Here is a 20,638-nt window from a genome sequence, read left to right as displayed (position 1 = left end):
CAGACTTACGCTCATGCAGCGCTTTGTTTCCACATATATGGTATCGGTGGACGCGCTCTGCGCATGCCTTGTCGATGGCGTCATCGGTGAACAGACGACGCGCGCTACTCTGGCACCATCTTGTAGCGATCGTCGCCGCAGAACACGTCTTGCGCTTTTCTTCTCACGCTTTCGCCATACCCTCCTCCTCCGCTTTCTTACTCGCACTCTCTTCGCTATCGCCATCTTTCATGCGCGTTCGCTCTTTCATCCTTCGCTGTGCTCGTTCGCTCGGTTACACCGAGGACGCTGAGGGACGCCGATGCTCAACACAGGAACGGGCGCCAGAGCTGCGCTCTAAATTTAAATGACAATAGGTGGGACGAGGCGAAGGAACTCATAACCTAAACCGAATGTAATAAATAAATAGGTATGACAGGCCAGCTCACAGGCGCACTGATCTGCATACAAGTTCTGCTGGCCTTCCTGTATCGCAAGCCCTCCGTGGTATTTCCCCTTCCCACTTCCTCCTTTCCCAATAGGAAATAAAGATTGATTTACTGATACATTTAAAATGCATTGATTGCTTGTATTGCGGCATTGTTTGTGGAACGCGCCTTTAGTGTACTTGAATTCTCTACAGATATAGCAGTCAGTCACATTTCTGCTGGTACTCTGCTGCCCCAGATTTACGTTAGTGGAGAATTTAAATGGAACGCATTAAATGTAAAGTTATAAACAATGTCATAAAGAATGTTTCATTTCGACTGAACAAAGAACATGCATCTTAATGGATGGTGTTTTCTTTTAGCTTGATAAGAATTAACGTTGCTTTTTACTCACACGACTGTGAGGCATAGTCACATGTAACTCATGGGAGTCTACTAAGCGCTTAAAAGTTGTGCTCTTCGGCACTTACGTTTCGGTTTTCTGTGTGAAATTGACCGGAATTCGCTAGACTGTCAATATTTACAGCGTCAGCTTTTTGCATCTTTGGATACGGTTATGAGCTCGATCCTCGGATGACGGTCTTCCAACTCTTCCTTAGGGATCAACTGCGCGGCTCTTTCGGTTTAAGAGATAAAGTCTAATTTGCATAATTACTTGTCTAATTCAGATCTACCTCGAGTGGTTTCGATCTCGTGCAAGTATATGTCCGCCTCTCTGACTAATGCAGCCCCGGAGTAGAATCTTCAGCAGGCTATTTTAAAAAAATCCGTAAAACTTAAGATGATCACCCGGTATGTATGCCTGCAAAAGAAGACCTAAATCATACGTAAGTACTTCCTCACTTTCCGTACGTGCCGTTCCTGCTCGATGTGTCCCCTCTCCCTAGAGAAGGAGACGGAGCGCATTGATTGAGGCACCCTATCCATAGAGATAGAAGAAAAAAAATATGCCCTATCTGCCCTATCCTCCCCTTCCCTCTCACGCTCCCCTTCGTGACGTGCTCCTTTGAGGTCCTCACCAAATAAATAACAAATAAGCTAGATTACACTACTTATATGTACTTGAATTTTGTCTAAAAATTGCTCGCGACAGTCCGAAGAAAAAAAAAAAGAACATTTTTGCCCAATCTGCTACACTGGCGACGCCTTCATATGCCTTGCATGTCGGCGGTTTTCTAAAGCTGAGCCAGCCCTATGTAACGGCAACAACAGGCGGACGGGCAAACGACAGCTATCTGCTTATCGCTGGACGTGCGGGAGGGGTGTGTTATATCTTGCTTTTGTGGAACTTGCTGTGACTCTGTCAATTCCGTGTGCGCTTATATGCCATGGAATGAGGTTCCGCACGCCTTGTAGCAGTGTAGTTGTGTAATATGTAGACGCTGGTAGCAACAAGGCTAGCACGTCACTGTCATAGATTTGTCTCGAATGTAAAGTTAAACGCAGCGCGAACTGACGACGTTGATTATCCAAAAAGCCACAGCATCGGTTGGTACACTGCCAGCCGTCATGCCAAAAAAGGTGGGTGGCTAAAATTAGCTGAAAACGCCTGAACGCCCCGAACTAACGTTAGGTCCTCGGGCGCTCGCGGCAGGTAGAGTCGTAGAGTTCTACCAAGGTTATGTTTGTTCCGAATTTTGTTTTGGCTTGCAGTTTTGACACCGATGAGTTTTCTCGGCTGCGACAACAACAGCTTCGCTATGAGGGGACTGCACCAGATCCTGGTCGAAGTCAAACCTGAACTGAAACCGCTACCTGGCGTCGCTCTGCTGGCAAAGTCGCACGGCATCAAAGTACCGCCTAATGATCGCTATTCGTACGGGGTTGACTGCGATGAGGTCTACCCAGGCATATACGTCGGTGACGAGTAAGTGCGTTTTATGTGGTCCTGCTTCTATATGCTCTCTTGGCGGGTTTTTATTACGCCTTTTATTGACCTACTACTGGGCTACTAGATCCTAGGTCGAACTGCTCACAGCTTGTTGCTCGCATTATTCTTGTATGCCTATATCAGAACACTAGTTTCAGAAGCGAAAACAGGTCTCTGTTTCTCCTCATTTTCACAAGTGTGTCTGTGTGCATTGCATTTCAGGAGCTCTTAATTGCGAGTCTCCAAGACCTTTTAAGCCTTCGCTGTTTGCTTTTCTGGCATGTGTTGATCTGTGTGTTTATTTAGTAGCAGTGAATATTCCTTGTTATGTGGGGGGGGGAAGGGGGGTCTCTAGGCGTCTGACGCAGCCAGCCAAATTTAAGTGAATGTGTATCAGTGTTGGAAAATTGTGCAGTAGTAGACATTTATATTGTAATTTGTACGTTATGAATTGCATTCATTGGCGCCATAAAGACTCCAGCTTCACCTACTGGAGCATGTAGATCCCCTTCAGGCACCAATTTTGTTGATTGCAAATTTAGTTTTGTAATGTTTACAGAATGTGGACTCCATGCAAGAACTCTACAGGAACGTCAGATATGAGAACATAAAGTGTTTCATGTCCAGCATACTTGGAAAGCACTGATCCAGCCACCTGAAAACTATGCCTGATGTAAAATGTGAAAAAAAAATGAACCTGCTACATTACAACATACTAACACCAAGAGCAAACACCCAGCATTTTACCTTCCAGCTCGTTTTAACTACAGCACTTTACATGTATTATTCAAATTTACAGCAACTGCTGCAGTAACTTTGTGAATGTGGCATTGCACTGCTGTGCTTGAGGTCGCAAGTCCGATCGGGCAGCGGCGGCTGCACTTCTACAAGGATGCAAAAACGCTCATGTGCTTAGATTTAGGTGCATCTTAAAGAACCCAGGGTGGTCAAAATTAATCCAGAGCTCTCCACTATGGTGTGCCTGATAATGTCATCGTGGTTACAGCATGTAAGGCCCCAGCATTTAATTTTCAAATTTTGAAACTTTCAGCACATGTTTGAAAATGTATGCGATACATTCTAAAGGGACACCGAAAAGAAACTGACACCAAAGAGAAACACTTTAACTTAGTCAGTTTTGTAAAGTGTTTTCTAAAGTCCATTTTTGTTAATTTCGGAGTAATAGCCCGATTACCAAAAGAAAAAAAAAATTAAAGTCAAAGTTTCATTTTAGTTTCGAACTGAAACCATATTGCCAGTACATCAGTGTGATTTCATATATTTCAATGTATTTTCTTGCCCTCCATGGCAGCTTAGTTGTGCTGCTGAGCATGGGATTGCAGGTTTGATCCCGGACGCAGTGGCCACATTCTGGTAGAGGCAGAATGTGAAAACACTAGTGTGCTGCGAGTTGGATGAAAGAACTCCAGGTGGTCAAAATTTGTTGTTCCAAGTCCCCCATTACGATGTGCCTCATGATATTGTGGTTCTGGCACATATAACCATAGAAAAAGCTTTTGTTTCTCATATTTGGGTTGTGGTTCAGTAAATGTTTTTTAAGCTTGGAGAGTTCAGTCTTTTGCTCATTTAGTATACAATGTAGTTCATCTTTATTGATAAAAAAATTAACTAGGCCTGTGCAGACGCTGTCAAAATCCATGCTGTTGTGGTGAGCTGGTGCGGGCATTTAGGGTGGTGTCGCACCCATCTTTAGTTCTTGCATCTTTTCTGGCTTGCCAAGCCTCCTCATGGTAAGACTGGCTTTTTTGGTGTTGTTGAAGTGTAGTTTATTAATACAGCTGAGATAATATTTCTTCTTAGTGTACTTTTAAATATTATTTTTGTCAGTGCTTTTGCTTTTGATGCACTATCTTGGCGTGCACAATTGTGTACACAATGCCTGAAGGGGATGCTGTATAGCTGCTTCAACTCTCCATCAAAAGGAGACTGCTTTTCAGTTGAATAATAAGTACTCATGATGACCTTCATAGCTGGGCCATCTTTTACTTGAAACAGATGTGACAGAAATTTAGCTGTTTTAAGAATGGATAAATTGGGATAGGTATGATAAAAATATGTAATGCTGCCACAGTTCCTGTCAAATATTGTGGCATCGTAACAAGCTGCTCTGCATTGCTGTGGCAAGCTAAGTATTGTGTGTTCAGGAAAAAAACTGATGCTGTTGTGAGCTGTTTATTGTGCAAATTATTGCAAGCCACTGTTTGTCATGGCTGCTTGCAACTGAATTTTTTGTTTGTACAGTGCATCTGAAAAATCTACATTTCCTTTGGAGAAAACAGTGATACAGCTAGTTCGCTGTTGTAAGTACATTGTCCCACTGTGCAATTACTGTGTAAATAATCTATACATGATTGTGTGTCATTTTTGTTTTGGTACTTGTGTGCAGGGGTGCCGCACGCAACAAGCATTACCTCCGTGGCCTAGGAGTGACCCATGTTCTCAACACAGCAGAGGGTTCCCAGTTTGGTCAGGTGGACACGAGCCAGGCATTTTATAATAGTCATGGCATTTCTTACTTGGGCCTACGCCTTGTTGACATACCACAGGAAGACATCGCAGCACACTTTGACAAATGTGCCAACTTTATCGATGACTGCCTTGAGCACAATGGTAATTGCCCCGTTATGAATTGGCTCCCTCACTCTTTTGTAGACATGTAGAACCTGTAATTCAGTGTGAGAGTTGTAGCAATATTTCACTATACTTATTGCTCGCAGGATTTGAAAAGAAAGTTTTAAAAATTTCATGGTGCATAGGTTGCTTTGTGTCCATAAGTTAGTTCTGTTTTGACAAATTAATCTTGAGTAATACTTGGTAAACAGGAAGTAAGGTATGGTTTGTTTACATCTTCATTTTTTAACAGATGAGTATTGGAGCCGGGCTCTGGCTGAGCGGTATTTCGCAGCAAGGGAATTTCTTTTGTTGAATTCGCAAGCTATTTTTGATTATGGCAAATCAGTTCTGCGAGATCCCACAAGGTGAAGATTAATGAAAAAGAAAAAAAACGTTTCACCAACTTGTGATTGTTGAGTGCAATGATAGAATGGTCAGAGAGGTGCCATCAGGAATCGTGCCTTACTGCACCGAGATATTTCTTTGGGTGTTATGTCGTGAAAGAGTGAAAGTATCCCTTTAGGGCCATTCTAAAATACGGCCTTCCACTTCGACTTTGTCATATTTGTCACTGGGGAAACACACTTTGCTTGAGATTAAAGGCATGTGAAAATTCAGAGTGCAGATAATGTGTGCATGGTCACTCTCCTTGTAATCCTGTCTATGCATTCCCATTTGCCTACAAATATTTTTTCGTTTAATCCAGCAGCATCCAAAATTTTTGTCATGTGTAACATGAAAACACCTTAAAATGGCCCCTCACCAAGCCCCGTAGAAAATTTGGGTTATATGCTGAAAGTTGTTACGTGTCCTCTAGGGAGTGTTCTGCCACAAAAAGTTTTCAAATCTGCTGATTACTAGCCGAGATAGAAATATTTCAATGCCGCGAACCCATGATTTCGGGAGGCGAGCTCCACTGCATAGCGAGACGCTCTCCACTCGCCCCGTCTAGCCTCCGCAAGCGAAATTCCTTCCCTGCGTTCTCCCATATCGGACCTCAAGGATTGCGTGACGCATACGTCATGGGCCTCACCTTCATTTTTTTTCTCCTAATTTTTTTTTTCTTTTTTGCGGCGCTGCGCACGAGCTGTTGTGATTGTCTGGTTTTGCGCAGCACACAATTTTGCGCGCTGTGCACAAGGAAACATGACTAGCGGTATAATTCAGTGCTACACGAATACTGAGGCAGAACAAGGGGATTGCAGAGCATGATCATGCGCTGGAACACTGCAGAAAATGGCATAGCTTCGGTACCTGCGCACGTGACTGCATGACCATGCGAACAAGCAGACGAAGTGGAAGTACATCTCTCTTTGTTGCTTCGGTGCGAAGTAAAACAAAAAACACTCAGACATTCCGTTTGTGTCTTTTATTTCTCTAAACCTCAATTCGTCAATTCAAGCAACAGATCACACAAATAGCAGATGGTGCCTTGAATAATTCTCGAAGTCATGTGTCACCACGAGCGATGTCACGCTGCGGACCTGTCTACGTAGGCGTGGGGGCGCGACTACATCACTGTCCGGCTTCGAGCACGGTCACCGCGAGAGAAAGGGAAGACGGGGTTCGGATTGAAATTTCAGACCTTTCTGTGGTGTGTAGCGATGTAATTCTTTGCAAACACGATCGTTAGCGCGCATTGTATGCTCTGCGCTTGTCGGCTCAAAATGGCCAGACCTGGTGAGGGCCCCTTTACAGGGACAGACAACCGCTCAGAACATGAATCGAGATAACCCCACTGATGGAAAGATTGCCTATTGTACTGGTTAAAATTTGCCATGTTTTTCTCATTAAATATAATTAATATATTTAGTTCTTCTCTAAATGTCTTGAAAAAAGACCGCTGGCGCCCCACGCAGAAAAAACATGATGCGTAGAGGCCTATCACGTGACCTTATGTTAGTGTATGTGGTTTCTGGTCTTTTTATTAGTATTGAAATGCAGCAAACATTTTTCTCTTGTAAGCTTTCTTTAACTTGCAATGTGGAGATAAGCCTTCGTTTGTAGTGAGTAGAAAAGTGGTGCTTCCTTCACCTTCATTTTCGTTGAGTTGGCTTGGCTCGTCTATCGACAGAATAATGACGATGGGGGCCAGCCAGCTGTGACGTAGGCGTGTACTTGGGGGAAAATGCAGTACAAATATAAGAAAGGTCTGTACGACAACGCAAACTTATTGCACCAGCTTTTTATTTTCAAAAGTGGTAGAAAAGGTCAAAATCTAGATGGTTAACCACAGTTGCACTCACTACTGTGAAAGCAGAACGATGGGAGGGTTTCACAATTTGCGAGGCAGGTTATCGGCATCGCTCTCATGTCTCAGCGTTGCTAGAGGAGGGACTCTTACTTTATTTTAGAGTCCGCTCAGATCGAACAATTTTGCTTGCAAAATATCCACACACTTTTTGAAGTAACCGCTGCAGGTGTTAACACTACCGAGGGTGAGTGTTTCGTAGAACCATAAAAAAAAAAAAAAAAAAAAAACTAGGTCCTTAAAAATTGCCAGTCCCTTTAAGGAAGAGCAGGAAAACAGTTGCAAGAGGTTCTTTGCGATGTCTCTGTGTTACTGAGAAGTGCATTTAACCAAGTAGGTCTGGGAGAAGGTGTGTTGTTTAGATAAGCATAGTTAGCAAGAATACCTGACAGGCAGTGGGGATATAGACAGTGAAGAGTGTGGTGCTTGTGTTTCCAACGCCCCCTGTAATCTTGCTGGCTTACCATTCATGCAGAGGAAGTCCGTCTCATCGTACCCATGTCTGTGAAAACTAGAAATGTCCCTCCCCGCCTAAACGTGCACATTTTTTTTTTCTTCATATGCCTCTATTTCACACCTGTCCTTTCTCTTTTAATGGCCCCCAATTCGGCTGCAATGAAATTGGTTCCTACTTTTCAGCGTTACACAATTTAGTGCAATGTTTTAGCACTAAGAGTAGTTTTTGCTATCTTGTTCTATGTGTGTATCTTATATGAATCGCAAGGCCAGCTTTGAAAGTTCTTCTTTTTGTGTCATTCAACAGGTAAAGTGCTGGTTAACTGCCGCATGGGAATGTCACGGTCTGCAACCATAGCCATTGCCTACTTGATGATCAAGAAAGGAATGACTGTTGATGATGGCCTGCGTACCCTACGCATGAACCGGGCAGTACGACCCAATAATGGCTTCCTTTTGCAACTCGTCCAACTGGATGCAAAACTACGCAGCTAAAGGAAGCCCTTCAACTATTTTTGGGGGATGCCTCTGTGTTTTATTTTAAGCAGGGAAATCGCCCAGCCTCTGTTCGGGAGGGATGTCACGCTGGCTTATATATCATCCAGCTGTTCACATTGTTTGAGTGTCCCCTTTGGATACAGTGTGACGTCCTAGTTGCCCATACTTAACGGTGGCAAGTTCAGGGGCCTCCTCTTTCCAAATAACCAGTGGTATAGACGCTAGAAAACTCACCTTTATTCATTACACCTGTGCAAAAACTTATGTTGGATGTTTACTGTTTTTGTATTGGCTTTTTGCATTGAAATTGCATTTCTCTGGAGCAGTGAAAAGCAAGGCATGCTGTTGCTGGCTTGGACAAGATTTGGCAGTGCTGAGTATCGTTTTGGCATATCTGGTAGTTTGCTGACTTGTTCCTTTTTCTGGCTGTTGCTGTGTTAATTGTAGGCAGCTGTCACTAAAAAGTGAGTGTATTTTGATGTAGGCACATCTTGCAGTATGTTTGCTTGTCACTGTGGTGAAGTAAAATTAGTAGGGGGCGCTTTTGTAATTATAGAACTTGTTCCTTTGATTGTGTTAACATTATTCTTAGTATGCAAGTAACTATTCTATCAAAAGCTTAGCTGGCTTTGTGCGCCAAGTGATCATTGCCTCGCAGTTCTTGAACATGGTAAAATATGTGACTCGCTTCTTCTCTTATTCAGTAATATACGTCAGGGCCTTATTAGTATGTAGCAGACTCGCCGTGCAGACAATCTATTCTAGCAACATGCTTGCTGTGCCTGCATCACACAGTATTTGCATCTGCTTGCAGAGAATTTGAAGTGATTTATGGCAGTAATATATGTCATAACATCTGCCCTTCAAATTTTCTTGTAGTGTCTTCATGTGCGGCTGATGGTTGGGTCATGTAATTTACTGATTGGGAATAGAGTTGCGAGACCTAAATTGTCTGTTTCAGATGTTTTGTTGTGGAATTCCTGCAAAGTTTCCTACTTTTTGAAAATCTCCAATCGGAATTGTATGCAGCTGAACAATATTTCTTGGCAATTAGAACTTTCCGACAGTAGTAAGCCTTTTATAGACAAATATGACAGAAGTTGGCTTTATATATTCAAGTATTCTAAATCTGTACACTGCTTGAAAGGGGTTGTAAGCCAGGCCCTTCCTTGTGGAGTGCTGTATCTTTATTCCATTCTTCATTTTAGTTACAGCTTAAAAAAATGAAATAAAATAAATATAAAAATAAATGCCCCCCCTTCACCACAAGACTTCAATTCCACCATGCTTTCCCTGATTTCATTGCTCATCTTGACTTATAGGTCTAAGAAGTTTCTGCCTTCAACTTCCTGCCTATGTTTGGTTTCATATGTTTAGAAGTGCTTGCATTAATTAAGCAACTTCAGGACTTTAGAGGTTTGTACATTTTTCTGTTATAGCAGATCAGAATTGATTTATTGATAAATTACCATTAGCATACATGTCATGGATATCTTCAGAATGGTTGTTTCAAGCTTTTCCTTCAGAAAATTTTATGGCATAAATCTTTCTTTAGCACCTGCAGAAGTGTCTGCATGATGTACTGCAATATAATGTGTGTGTCATGCATGAAATGTTTATAAAAATGCTGCACATTTTTATAGTGCATATTGCCACTGATTACATTCTTGCTGCCTTCTGGTGAGGTCTGGGTGTACTTTGAGAACTTCGCCATATAGTATGGAATTTATAGTTCAGATGAAATACAGGCAGTAATAGTGAAAAAATATTTTAACTTTCTTTATTCACAGGCCAATTTCTATATTTGGCAAGCTGCTTTGCCTTGAGTGATTTGCTAGCATGCCCGAGTAAACATGAAGTGCAGTGGTGAACTGCAGACTTTCTGAGGCTGGTTGGCTATCTGTCTTGAGGGTCAATTTCTGTGCTTGGCCAATTCTGTGCCACAGATCTTGCACCTTTTGCAGCTTGCCTGTTTAAAGGTTTTGATCCTCTGGTTTCAGACGTGAATGCTCACCTTCAGTGGTTTGTATAAGCAGGGGTAGTGCATACTCTCTTTTAATGCACAGTTATTTGCACTGAATCTGAAATTTTGCCTTCTGATGCTGTAGTTCAAACGCAGTGCTCCATATTCTGAAATATCACTTAAGGCGACTTGAGGAGAACACTAAGATAAAGTGAAAGCAGACAAAGTGGATATTGTTGGGAAATGTGGAAGAAGCGTAGGTCCCCATGTCCCCGTGGATTTTTCAGTAGAGATGAACACAAGGGCAAACTTTCATCTGTCCTTTACATAGTTGGCAATGCTGTGCCCTCATGAAAACATTCTTGCTATTGTAGCCAAGTTGTGCCACTTCTAGTGGTACTGTAGTCACCTTTATGCAATACACAACTGTGTCTGGATAATTTCATATATACTTTTAGCCTGTCATTTAGCAAATCGAGAGCAAGAAAAGCCGTTTCTTTTTCCAGGGATAGTTGTGGAGTGATCCACTGTGATTCTTCTAGCTTTAGTACAGAGTGCTGCGTTTCTGGTAAGTTGTGTGCACATATAACTGTGGCACACAAATTTACAAAAAAAGAAAACTTCTGCATCCCTAACACAGTTGCTCTTTCTTTTATTGACATGATGTAAATCTGCTTATTGAAGTGTTTCATGTTTTGTTGGGAATGTTTAATATTTTTTAGACTATAACAGCCAAGTATGTCTACTGGGTATTTCTCATGTTTGTTATTCATTATGGTTGTTTGTTGTGTTGTATGTATATTTGCTTGGGCATAAGCAGTATAGATGTGATGATAATCCAAAGTGAGCAGTTGTTGAAAAGAATGGCAGCCAAAATGGAAACTAATTAACCATGGTTGCTTTATGGATATGATCTCTGGCGTGCTTTTAGAAGCATTGTCTGTCTGCTGCTTTGTGTTTCTTATACAACAAAAGAGATGGAAGACGGCACTGACATGCAAGTCTAGTCTGTCTGCTGTTAGGCATTTCCTTGTTTTATATACTGTTGTTATACAAAATACTTTTATAGGCTGTGAAGGAAGCCAGGTCTATGGCCTGTGTCACATGTTGCCTACGTGGAAGAAAATTGCTGCCAAGTTTTTATTCATTAACACTGTTTATATATGTGGCACTGTTTTATGTTGGTGTATAAAGTCAACAATACTTTTATCACATTGTCACCTTCTTTATTTGCCCCTTTTTTGTGCATTTTAATCGAGCTGCTCTTTTACCTTCTGTTCAGAGCTCGATAGGCTGGAGCAGAAAGAATATCCTGCTTTTACTAGGTGCTGAAGGATTCTATCTTGTGTGTGTATGTTACAAATGTTGCTCCTTTATGTAAGTTGAAGTTCACATTGGCAACAAGAGATGATCTTGCAAGATCAGAAACATTATACTACTTGCTATTTTGCTGTTTTCCTATGCTGATGCCAGAACATGTTATCTTTACTGTGAGTGCTTGAATAAGGGTACATTTTATTGCCATTTTTAGTGCATGCCTTATTTCGTGACATATTCTGAAAGCGTTTTCATGTGAGACGTAATAATAGAAAAAGAAACCTTCAGGAGACGAAAAAACAAACGTCAAGCTACTGTTTTGCTGCACACCTGCATGGAGTAGCAAGTGGGATTTAAATATTTTTTTCTTTTTTTTCCCCTGCTTATTTCGGGTACCTTGACATGCATAGTGCAGCATGGCAGAAATCTTTCATTATCCAGCTCGCAGGAGCACCAGCTGATCTTCAATTTTTCAGTGTTAGATCGGCTGCATCTGTTATGCTAGCCAGCTCTTGTTGAGAGCAGGTGCAAGCTCTGCATTCTTGTTTTGTATTTTTCCCGTTCCTGAAAGTGCAAAGGCTATCTAGCATGGGGCAGTTGGAATATCGAGTAGTAGGTGTGTCACTTTGCCAAGTTGAGCGAGTAACTGTTACGGGTAAGGGGTGACCATTGAATACATTGTGCAAATGAGTCTTCGTGGTGCAAGTTGTCAGAGCTGAGTGGGAATGTGGCACCAGGAGCCACGAAGTTGCACCCTTGAAGGTCAGGATGTCTAACGGTAATGTAGATAGTATGTTTAGACGTGAATTGAACTTCAGCTTGTATTAATAAGTATTGATGCACATGCTTTGCTTTACAAATAAGACTAAATGAAGCAGCTTTGAAAAGTTTTGCAGGAGTGCACTTATGCTTGTGGAGAAATATTGCTTAAAATCTTGTGGTAAAACTGAGCGTACAGACATCATTAAAAAAAAAGAGAAAGATAAAGTTGAAAGTTGTGGTACAAGACTTTTTATGTAGCAAATATTGCAGTCTGATAAAATACTTCCACATATATGGACCATGCCAAATGGTTACAGGTATGGTAATATAATTGATGATTTCTTTAATCGTGTACTAAAAGTGTGGTACCAGTTAAATATTTCAAAAAGTGCATGGAAATGCTTTTGTAACCTTTTCAGTTGATCCTGTGAATTGGATGTTATTTGCAATTCTTTAGGAAAATGCTTCTGCTGTGATGTTTGGCACTTCGAGCATTGTAGGCACCTTCGAGACCCTTTTATGTCATGTCTTTTCTATCATCCATACGTCCATCTGTTGCTGGTGTACTGTTATGTGCTTAACACCCACAAAATTAGTTCATATTGTCATAACGGATTCATGGAAATGTTTTAAAATATTTGTCTCTCGGGTTTTCTACATATACACAAGTCCAATTGGTTAAAGCCTGTTTCATTTTGCAGCTAGAGGAAACTTCCATGCCATTAGTGTAGAGTAACTAATGGAGTGTCTAATGTGATGCTATTGATATTTGCATTTGAGCAACCACAATACCATGATGTGGACTTGTTAGTGACTGCAAGCATGTTCATATTCTGTAGTTACGTATTTGCTGTTCCCTTTAAACTCTTCTGGTGTATCATTCAATTCCTATGCTGGGAAAATAGTGGTTGTCGCCACGTGTGCCTGGCAGCTCCTACAGGTTAACATATGTAATGGTGTGTGCACACTTACATGTTAGAATTGTCCTTTGTGTTCAGTTCAAATCGTTGCACAAGCCATTGTTTATGTAAAGTGTATCTAGAAAGAGAGTTCCATTGAAGGTGTTGCCACATTGGCTCAATTGTAGGAATCGCAGGCTTTCACGCTAATTTATTGCTCAGCAGTGAGTAACATGCACCATCTAAGACAACTACCTAGACGCAACTTTAGTTGCACTCCTTATGTTCAAGGAGGTTGAGCAACCCACCACTTGCCATAATATTGTGATTCATATCTTGAATGAAAAGAAGTGTGAATTTACTGAAAAATAATTGGGAATCTGTATTGCAATACGCTTTCAGTGTGCACTGGTAAGCAGGAGGACATAACAAAGTTTTGACAAAGCCAATTGGTCAGATATATTTTCGGTTCAGTGGCATGGTGCATGTGGTCAGAGAAAAACTTTGTAAGGACAGAAAGCTTACAATGAGCTCACTTTCCATTTCTTACAAATTTCCATTGAACTGTGTATGTGAAGATGTTTCGTGGTGTTATGCATTTCCCAGAAGACTGCGACAACAAAGATCCTGTTGAACCTAGCATTTATGACAGGTGGCATTGTAGAAACACAAGCTTCACTGTGACAGGTGCTTGGTAAAATGGCTTTAAAAGACTTCAAAAGTAGGTTAGAAATATAACATATAGTAAAAATGTTTTGGTATACTCATGTGGAAGTTACTAGTAATTTGAAACCTACTTTCTGGATACATCTTTTATGTTATATGCTGAACTGGTTCACAGTAAACATTTAGTACATGAAGTATATTCATTTAAATTTAAATTTACTTGTTGAACAGCTGTTCAAACACTGTTTCAACAGTTGTTTAAACAAGGTGGTCTGCATCAGTGCTGCCTAAGATTTGGCACATGTGAAGCTCCAGGTCTTGATAATCAAGACTTGTACTAGTGCAGATACATACTTGTGAATCAGACGTACAAATATTGAGGCATTCAAATGTGGATGAGCATAATCATACAGGAGTTCATGCGTTACATGTACAAGTTGTTTCAAGTAACCACCTCTAGTCTGTGTTATATTTCTTTGAAAGAAACCCAGGCACTGAGCACAGCTGTGTTATGAGTGAGAAGACCACCCTTTATGTCGACTAACAGCTGCTGGCATCAGGATTCTGGTGTATTCATGCTCACTGAAAGTAGCGGTTTATCCTTAGCAGCGACTATTTTTACTGCGGCGTCAGACATATGGATGGGATGCAAATGCATTGCACAGAGCTAGTCATGTAGATAAAGCATATACTCTAGGTTTCGTACAAAAGCAATTTTTTTTCTACAACTTGTGCAAGGATAGCTATTGCATATTTTTGCCCATTACTCTAAACAACGCTTGGAAAGCAAGTTAAGCATTTCCATTTTGCAAAGTACAAATGCATAGTTTTGCATCAAGCAGATGTAACAAAGTACACGAAGGGCATTTTTGCTGCTTTTATTGCCAGTGTGCACCGCCAGTGCGTGACAGTGCTGCAGCTGTGCAAGTGAACTTCCCTTGCAACTGTGATGTTGTGCACACTGTGAAGCATGTTGTGGTGTCTTGTTAATTGTTGCCTGGTCTGTGTGCACAGGCGTAGTTGTAATTGTACTATACAGATGCACTGTCAGTTTGTTGCCCCCATGCTTCTGAATAGTATCACCTATGCTGTGCTTGTTTGTTCTTGATGGCACAGTGACCCACTGTCCACTAGTACATATTGTGGAGGTACAAAGACTTGTATATGTGCATGCAGTATGCACTGCCCAAAGGAATGTTTGCAACAGTGTATTTCAGTAGAAATAAACTTACTGCAACTATTGACTAGTGGAGTACTGTTTCTCATCCCATGCAGCAGCTTTCTGCATACGAGCTCAGGGAGCAGGGAAATCTAATTAGTGCCTGTGTGGACAGCTACTCTTAAGATTTCATTCTAATGCATGTTGCCTGTGTTTCAATTTTAACGTACATGGCAGGTAATTCTGGGCACTGCAGTTCTGCTTTTGCAGTTTTATTGTCAGAAAAGTGCCGAATTCATTCAGAATCCACATCCTTTCTCAATATTGCTTTGTAACCTCATTTCATCCATTGCATGCCATTACCAAAGTTCATGTATCTCTGGCAACATTAAGCCTTCGTAGGGCTGTCCAAGAACAGATATGAGGGGCCTTTTAAAGAACTTAAATATTGCCAAAGTTGTCACTGGTGATGTTCTTCTCAAACTAACCTTAAATGAACTAAATGTTCTCCGTGCCTCACCACGAAGGTGCATATCTTGGTGTGGTCGCTGAATCCTTCAATTGAGAACTTGGGGGGGGGGGGATATTCTGTTAAGAGTCCACCTGGTGGACTGTTTATTTCGGCCGTTGTTGATTGGGTGCAGCTGTACGAGCGAGGAAGAGATGAGCAGCCCTAGCCAATCGAGAACGGCCTAAATGGACAGTAGGTGGACCCTTGCAGAATACCTCCCCTGGTCTTGACCACTATCTGGATCTGCTTGCACACACACTGTGATAAACACTCCTTAAGCTTCAAAGTATTGGCAACCATGATACATTAAACTTCTCACAAGACAAAGCACAAGTACTGGCACAACTGCCATGACCACCTCCAAGGCCGATAATGTTTTGCATTTTTACAGCCCCACTCTTCCATGCAAGACGCAATTAGCTTTAAGTGTGAAATGAAACGATACCATTGTGCTATTGTTGGCCTATTGGGGAGCTCTTTGTCGGCACATGCTGTTCAGCAACTGTCCATTGTAGGCATGCTGGAAATGTTTTAGCACTGAAAGGCAAGGACACAAGAAAAAGGTGCAGGAAACGTGTTCCTACATCTTTTTCTGGTGTCTGTGCCTTTCAGCACCTAAACATACCTAACGTGATTCCACTTGTGCAAATTTCCACCCTGAATGACTATGTTATAGGTCTTTTGAAAGGAATGTCCAACATTTGCATTTCTCATTAGAGAGAGTTCAGCTCAAGGGCCCGTATTCTAGCCAAAGTTATAGATACCCTGCCCCAGTGGCTGCTCAGGGCAAATAGCCGAAACAATGCACGAGGCAGGTTCCAAAGGGTACCCACAAGGTTGGATAAACCATTGGCATGTATCTACTACACTCAAACCTCGTTATAACGAAGTTTAAGAGGGAGCCGAAATCGTTATGTCGGTTAGCTTGCTATATCAATTTGTCGGCCTATTTTATGTCCACTGCAGGACGAAGGCCTCTCCCTGCAATCTCCAATTAGCCCTGTCCTGTGCCAACCGATTCCAACCAGCGCCCGCAAATTTCCCAATTTCATCGCCACACCTAGTCTTCTTCCGTCCTCGACTTCGCACCCATCCTGTAACCATAATGGTCCACCGGTTATCTAAGCTACACATCACATGACCTGCCCAGCTCAATTTTTTTCTCTTAATGTCAATTCGAATATCAGCTATACCCATTTGCTCTCTGATCCAAACTGCTCTTTCTGTCTCTTAATGTGATGCCTAGCATTCTTTGTTCCATTGCTCTTTGCATGGTCGTTAAAGGGCCCCTCACCAGGTCAGGCCATCTTGAGCTGACAAGCGCAGAGCATACAATGCGCGCTAACGATTGTGTTTGCAAAGATTTACATTGCTACGCGCTGTGGAAAGGTCCGAAATTTGAATCCGAACGCTGTTTTCCCTTTCCCTCGCAGAGACCACGCTCCAAGCCTTATGGTGACGTACTCGTGTCCCTGCGCCTACGCACCGGCGACCGCAGTGAGAGTCACTAGTGGCGACACGCGTCTGCGAGAATTATTCAAGGCAACATCTGTTATTTTATTTGTGTGATCTGTTGCTTGAACTGATGAATTGAAGTTTACAGAAATAATAAAAAACACAAATGGAATGTCTGCATGTTTTTTTTTTTTTTCCTACTTCGCACCGAAGCAAGAAAGATTTACTTCCGCTTCGTCTGCTTGTTCCCACGGTCGTGCAGTCACATTCGCAGGTACCGAGGGAGGAGGAGGATTGAACATTTATTGTGAGAAACAGCGAGAAAGTGTTCTTTCTTCGCCCTAGGTGGGTGGCTCTCTTAGTCCAGAAAGCCGTTGGCTAATGCCGCAGCCCAGACCACCAGACTTCGCTGATCTTCCAGGCTCTGTGCTTTTAACATTGCCTCCCACGTTTCTTTGATAGCTTATAACGGTTCTGAAGCATCATCTTGACTGTTTTTCTCGCGGTGTGGGCACACTAACACCATGTGTTGGAGGTTGTCTGGTACATCACAATATCTGCATAGGTATGAGAATTTGGTGGGGTACATCCGGTGCACGATAATTCCATGGACATACGCATTCATTTGTAGTCTGTGGAGTGTGGTGGCTTCTTCCTTGCTTAATTTTGAATGTGGTAGAGGATATTGTCTTCTTTCCAGTCGGTAATGTTGCAATATTGCAGCATAGTTGATGGGAATGTCCTCCACCCTCGGCACTTTCCGGAGACTGTGCGGCAGGAAATCCTGGCTGGTATGCTCTTGGGCGACAGCATGTGCTGCTTCATTTCTTGCCAGGTGTTCGTAGCCTGGGGTCCATGCTACGTAGGTTTCGGGTAGTTCTTGGAGTCTTGTTATCTCTTTTAGGATCTTCACTGCTGCGGCAGAAATTCGGCCTTTTTCTAGGTTTCTAGATGCCGTCTGCGAGCCGCTCAAGATGGTTGCTGTGTCTTTGCATGTGGTGACGCCGACGACGATGGCCACTTCCTCCGCCGTTTCTGGATTTCTAGCTGGTATGGTGGCAGCGACTAGCTCATTCCCTTGGTTTTTGATCACGGTAATTGCGTATGCTCTTCTAGCTGGGTATTTTGCCGCATCTGTATATCTTGTGTTGGGCTTCTTTGAGTACTTCTTGCTGAGCGCTCTAACCCTTGCTTGTCTTTGTGGTGTGTTGCATGCATGTTGCGAGGTATTGGAGCGACTAAGATAGAGTCACAAAGAAGTGGCGGCAATCGAGCTTTCACGTCCGAGTCTGCTATGAAGATTTCGCTGTATGCGAGTTTGCGAAGTGCTGCTCTGCCTGCATGAGTCAGCTTAAGGCGTTCCAGCTGGCTGGCTCTGTGCGCTTCACTCATTTCTTCTCGGTTGTTATGGAGGCCAAGTTTGAGGAGTGTCGTGGTTGAGGTCGTACTGGGAAGTCCTAGTGCATTCTTGATTGCTTTTCTGATGACGATGTTCAGTTTGCAATTTCAGCTTTCTTGAGGAGTAGATACAGGGTGCCATATGTGATCCGGCTTATAAGGAGTGCTTGGATTAATTGGATGCTTTCTTGCTCTTTAAGTCCTCTTCTTTGGGTGGTTATACGCCAAATGAGACGAGTTACTTGTGTTAGGATCTTCTGAAGCTTCGGAAGTGTAGCTGTGCCAGAACAGTCTTTATGTATTGTGAGGCCAAGGACGCGGAGGGGGTCAACTTGAGGGATATCGATTCCATTGAGTCTGATGTTGGGATCTGGGGCGACGTAGGCTCGTGGTCTTCTCAGAGTCCTTGCCTTGAGTATAAGTAGCTCCGATTTTTCGGGGGGCGCACTGGAGACCGCATCTTGAGAGGTACTGTTCTATCTCATCGATTGCCTCTTGGAGGGTAGTTTGCTGTTCGCCCGTTGTGGATGCTTTTGTCCATAACGTTATATCATCGGCGTACATTGCATGGCTTAAACCCTCGATGCCACCGAGTTGCTGCGGGAGCTTAATAATGGCGAGATTGAACAGCAAAGGTGCAATGACTGACCCTTGTGGAGTTCCTTTGTTGGGCATTTCGAATTTGTCGCTTCGGATGTTGCCGATACCCACCGTAGCCGTGCGATCATTGAGAAAGTCGTGTACGTATTGGTAAGTCCGGATCCTGCAGTTTGTGTCTTGGAGATTCTGGAGGATTGCTTCATGCTTCACATTATCGAAGGCTCCTTTTATATCTATTGCTAAAATAGAGAACTTTTTGTGTCATTTTAGGTAGTCCAAGAGGTCTTCCTTGAGCTGTAGGAGTATATCTTGTGCTGAGAGGAGCTGTTGGAAGCCAAACGTTGTGTCAGGCACGAGTCCCGAGTCTTCCGAGGTATGTGGTGAGGCGATCGTGAACCATGTGTTCGAGAAGCTTTCCAGCGCAGGAAGTAAGGGAAATGCGCCCTAGGTTGCTCATTTGTAGTGGCGTGTTGGGTTTTGGGATCATAATGACTTCTGCATGCTTCCATTCTGCCGGGAGCTCGCCTTTTTCCCAGCAGTTATTCATGTAGTCGAGGTGTCCATTTAGGGCCTTGTCTGGGAGGTTTTGTAGAATCTTGGTCACCTTGTCATTTCCTGGCGATGTGTTACAGGTCAATTTGGCAAGGGCGGCGTGGAGTTCAGGAAGCGGGAAAGGGCTGTCGAGGGTGAGGTTTGGTTCGCCTTCGTACGGTCGAGGACCGGGGACCTTGTCTCCGACAAGTTTACGCTTTATTTCTTCCAAAATTTGTTTCTCAGTTCCTGGATGGAAGTGAATAATTTTCTTGAGGTCATGTCTTTGTTGGGTCTTGGTTTTGGTGGTAGCTAGAAGGGCTCGCGGTGTGTGCCAGGTCTTCTTCATACTGAGTGTGCCTTGAAGTTGGCTGCACAGCTTATTCCAGTTCTGACTGCTGAGTTGATATCCATATTCTTCTGCTTGCTTTGTTATGTGAGCGATCCGTTTCAGCAGTTTGCGGTTAAATTTAATCTTTTTCCAACGCCTCAGTAGTCCTCTTCTGGCATCCCAAAGATGTAGGAGGCGAGAGTCTATGGCCGGCGTGTCCATTGCGAGTTGGATGACTTGAATGTGCTTCTCGGCCATCTTGACCACTTCAGTGAGCCACTCTTGAATATTTTCAATGTTTTCTTCTATGTCGTGTTCTCGGAAGGCCTTCCAGTCTGTCAGCTTTGCTGTTCCGGTTCTGCTCTGCTTCTGTTCCAGGCGTGACCATATTCTGTGATCCGCTTGTTCTGCCTCAGTATTCGTGTAGCACTGAATTATACTGCTAGTCATGTGTCCTTGTGCACAGCACGCAAAACCGTGTGCTGCGCGAAACCAGACAATGAAAACAGCTTGCGCACGACGCCTTCAGCAAAAGTGTGCAGCACTGAAAAAAATATGAAGGCGGGGCCCGTGACATATGCGTTGTGTGATACTCGAGGTCTGGTATGGGAGAATGCAGGGAAGGTATTTCGCTTGCGGAGGCTAGACGGGGCGAGTGGAGAGAGTGACTTGTTTGGCAGTGGAGCTCGCCTCCTGAAATCATGCAGTTGCGGCACTGAAATATTTATATCTCGGCTATTGAGCCGATTTCAAAAATGTTTGCGGCAGAACGCTTCATAGAAGACACGTAACTTCCAGTGCATAACCAAAATTTGCTATTGGGCCTGGTGAGGGGCCTTTCGACTTGTTCTCAAGCTTCTTTGTCAGTCTCCAAGTTTCTGCTGCATATGTCAGTACCAGTAAAATGCA

At 43.0% G+C, this 20,638-nt stretch overlaps 1 protein-coding gene across 4 annotated transcripts in view; it reads left to right on the top strand.

Moving 5' to 3' along the window:
• LOC142588770 (dual specificity protein phosphatase 3-like) overlaps positions 1-14,988 on the top strand; it is a 44,539-nt gene extending 29,551 nt beyond the window's left edge. The window contains exons 1-4 of one of the 4 annotated variants that reach the window (XM_075700604.1): positions 1,563-1,690; positions 2,082-2,295; positions 4,706-4,929; positions 7,947-14,988. In XM_075700604.1, the coding sequence (XP_075556719.1) occupies positions 2,093-2,295; positions 4,706-4,929; positions 7,947-8,134 (615 nt within the window). In that variant the 5' untranslated portion in view covers positions 1,563-1,690; positions 2,082-2,092 and the 3' untranslated portion in view covers positions 8,135-14,988. Of the gene's footprint in view, positions 1-1,562; positions 1,950-2,001; positions 2,023-2,081; positions 2,296-4,705; positions 4,930-7,946 lie in introns of those variants that run through there. The other 3 variants (XM_075700597.1, XM_075700611.1, XM_075700590.1) reach the window with 3 other exon arrangements.
• The last annotated feature ends 5,650 nt before the right edge of the window (positions 14,989-20,638 follow it).

This window comes from Dermacentor variabilis, chromosome 1, assembly GCF_050947875.1.
Source record: "Dermacentor variabilis isolate Ectoservices chromosome 1, ASM5094787v1, whole genome shotgun sequence".
In the NCBI taxonomy this organism is placed as follows: domain Eukaryota; kingdom Metazoa; phylum Arthropoda; class Arachnida; order Ixodida; family Ixodidae; genus Dermacentor; species Dermacentor variabilis.
This window is presented reverse-complemented; position numbering and strand designations above follow the sequence as displayed.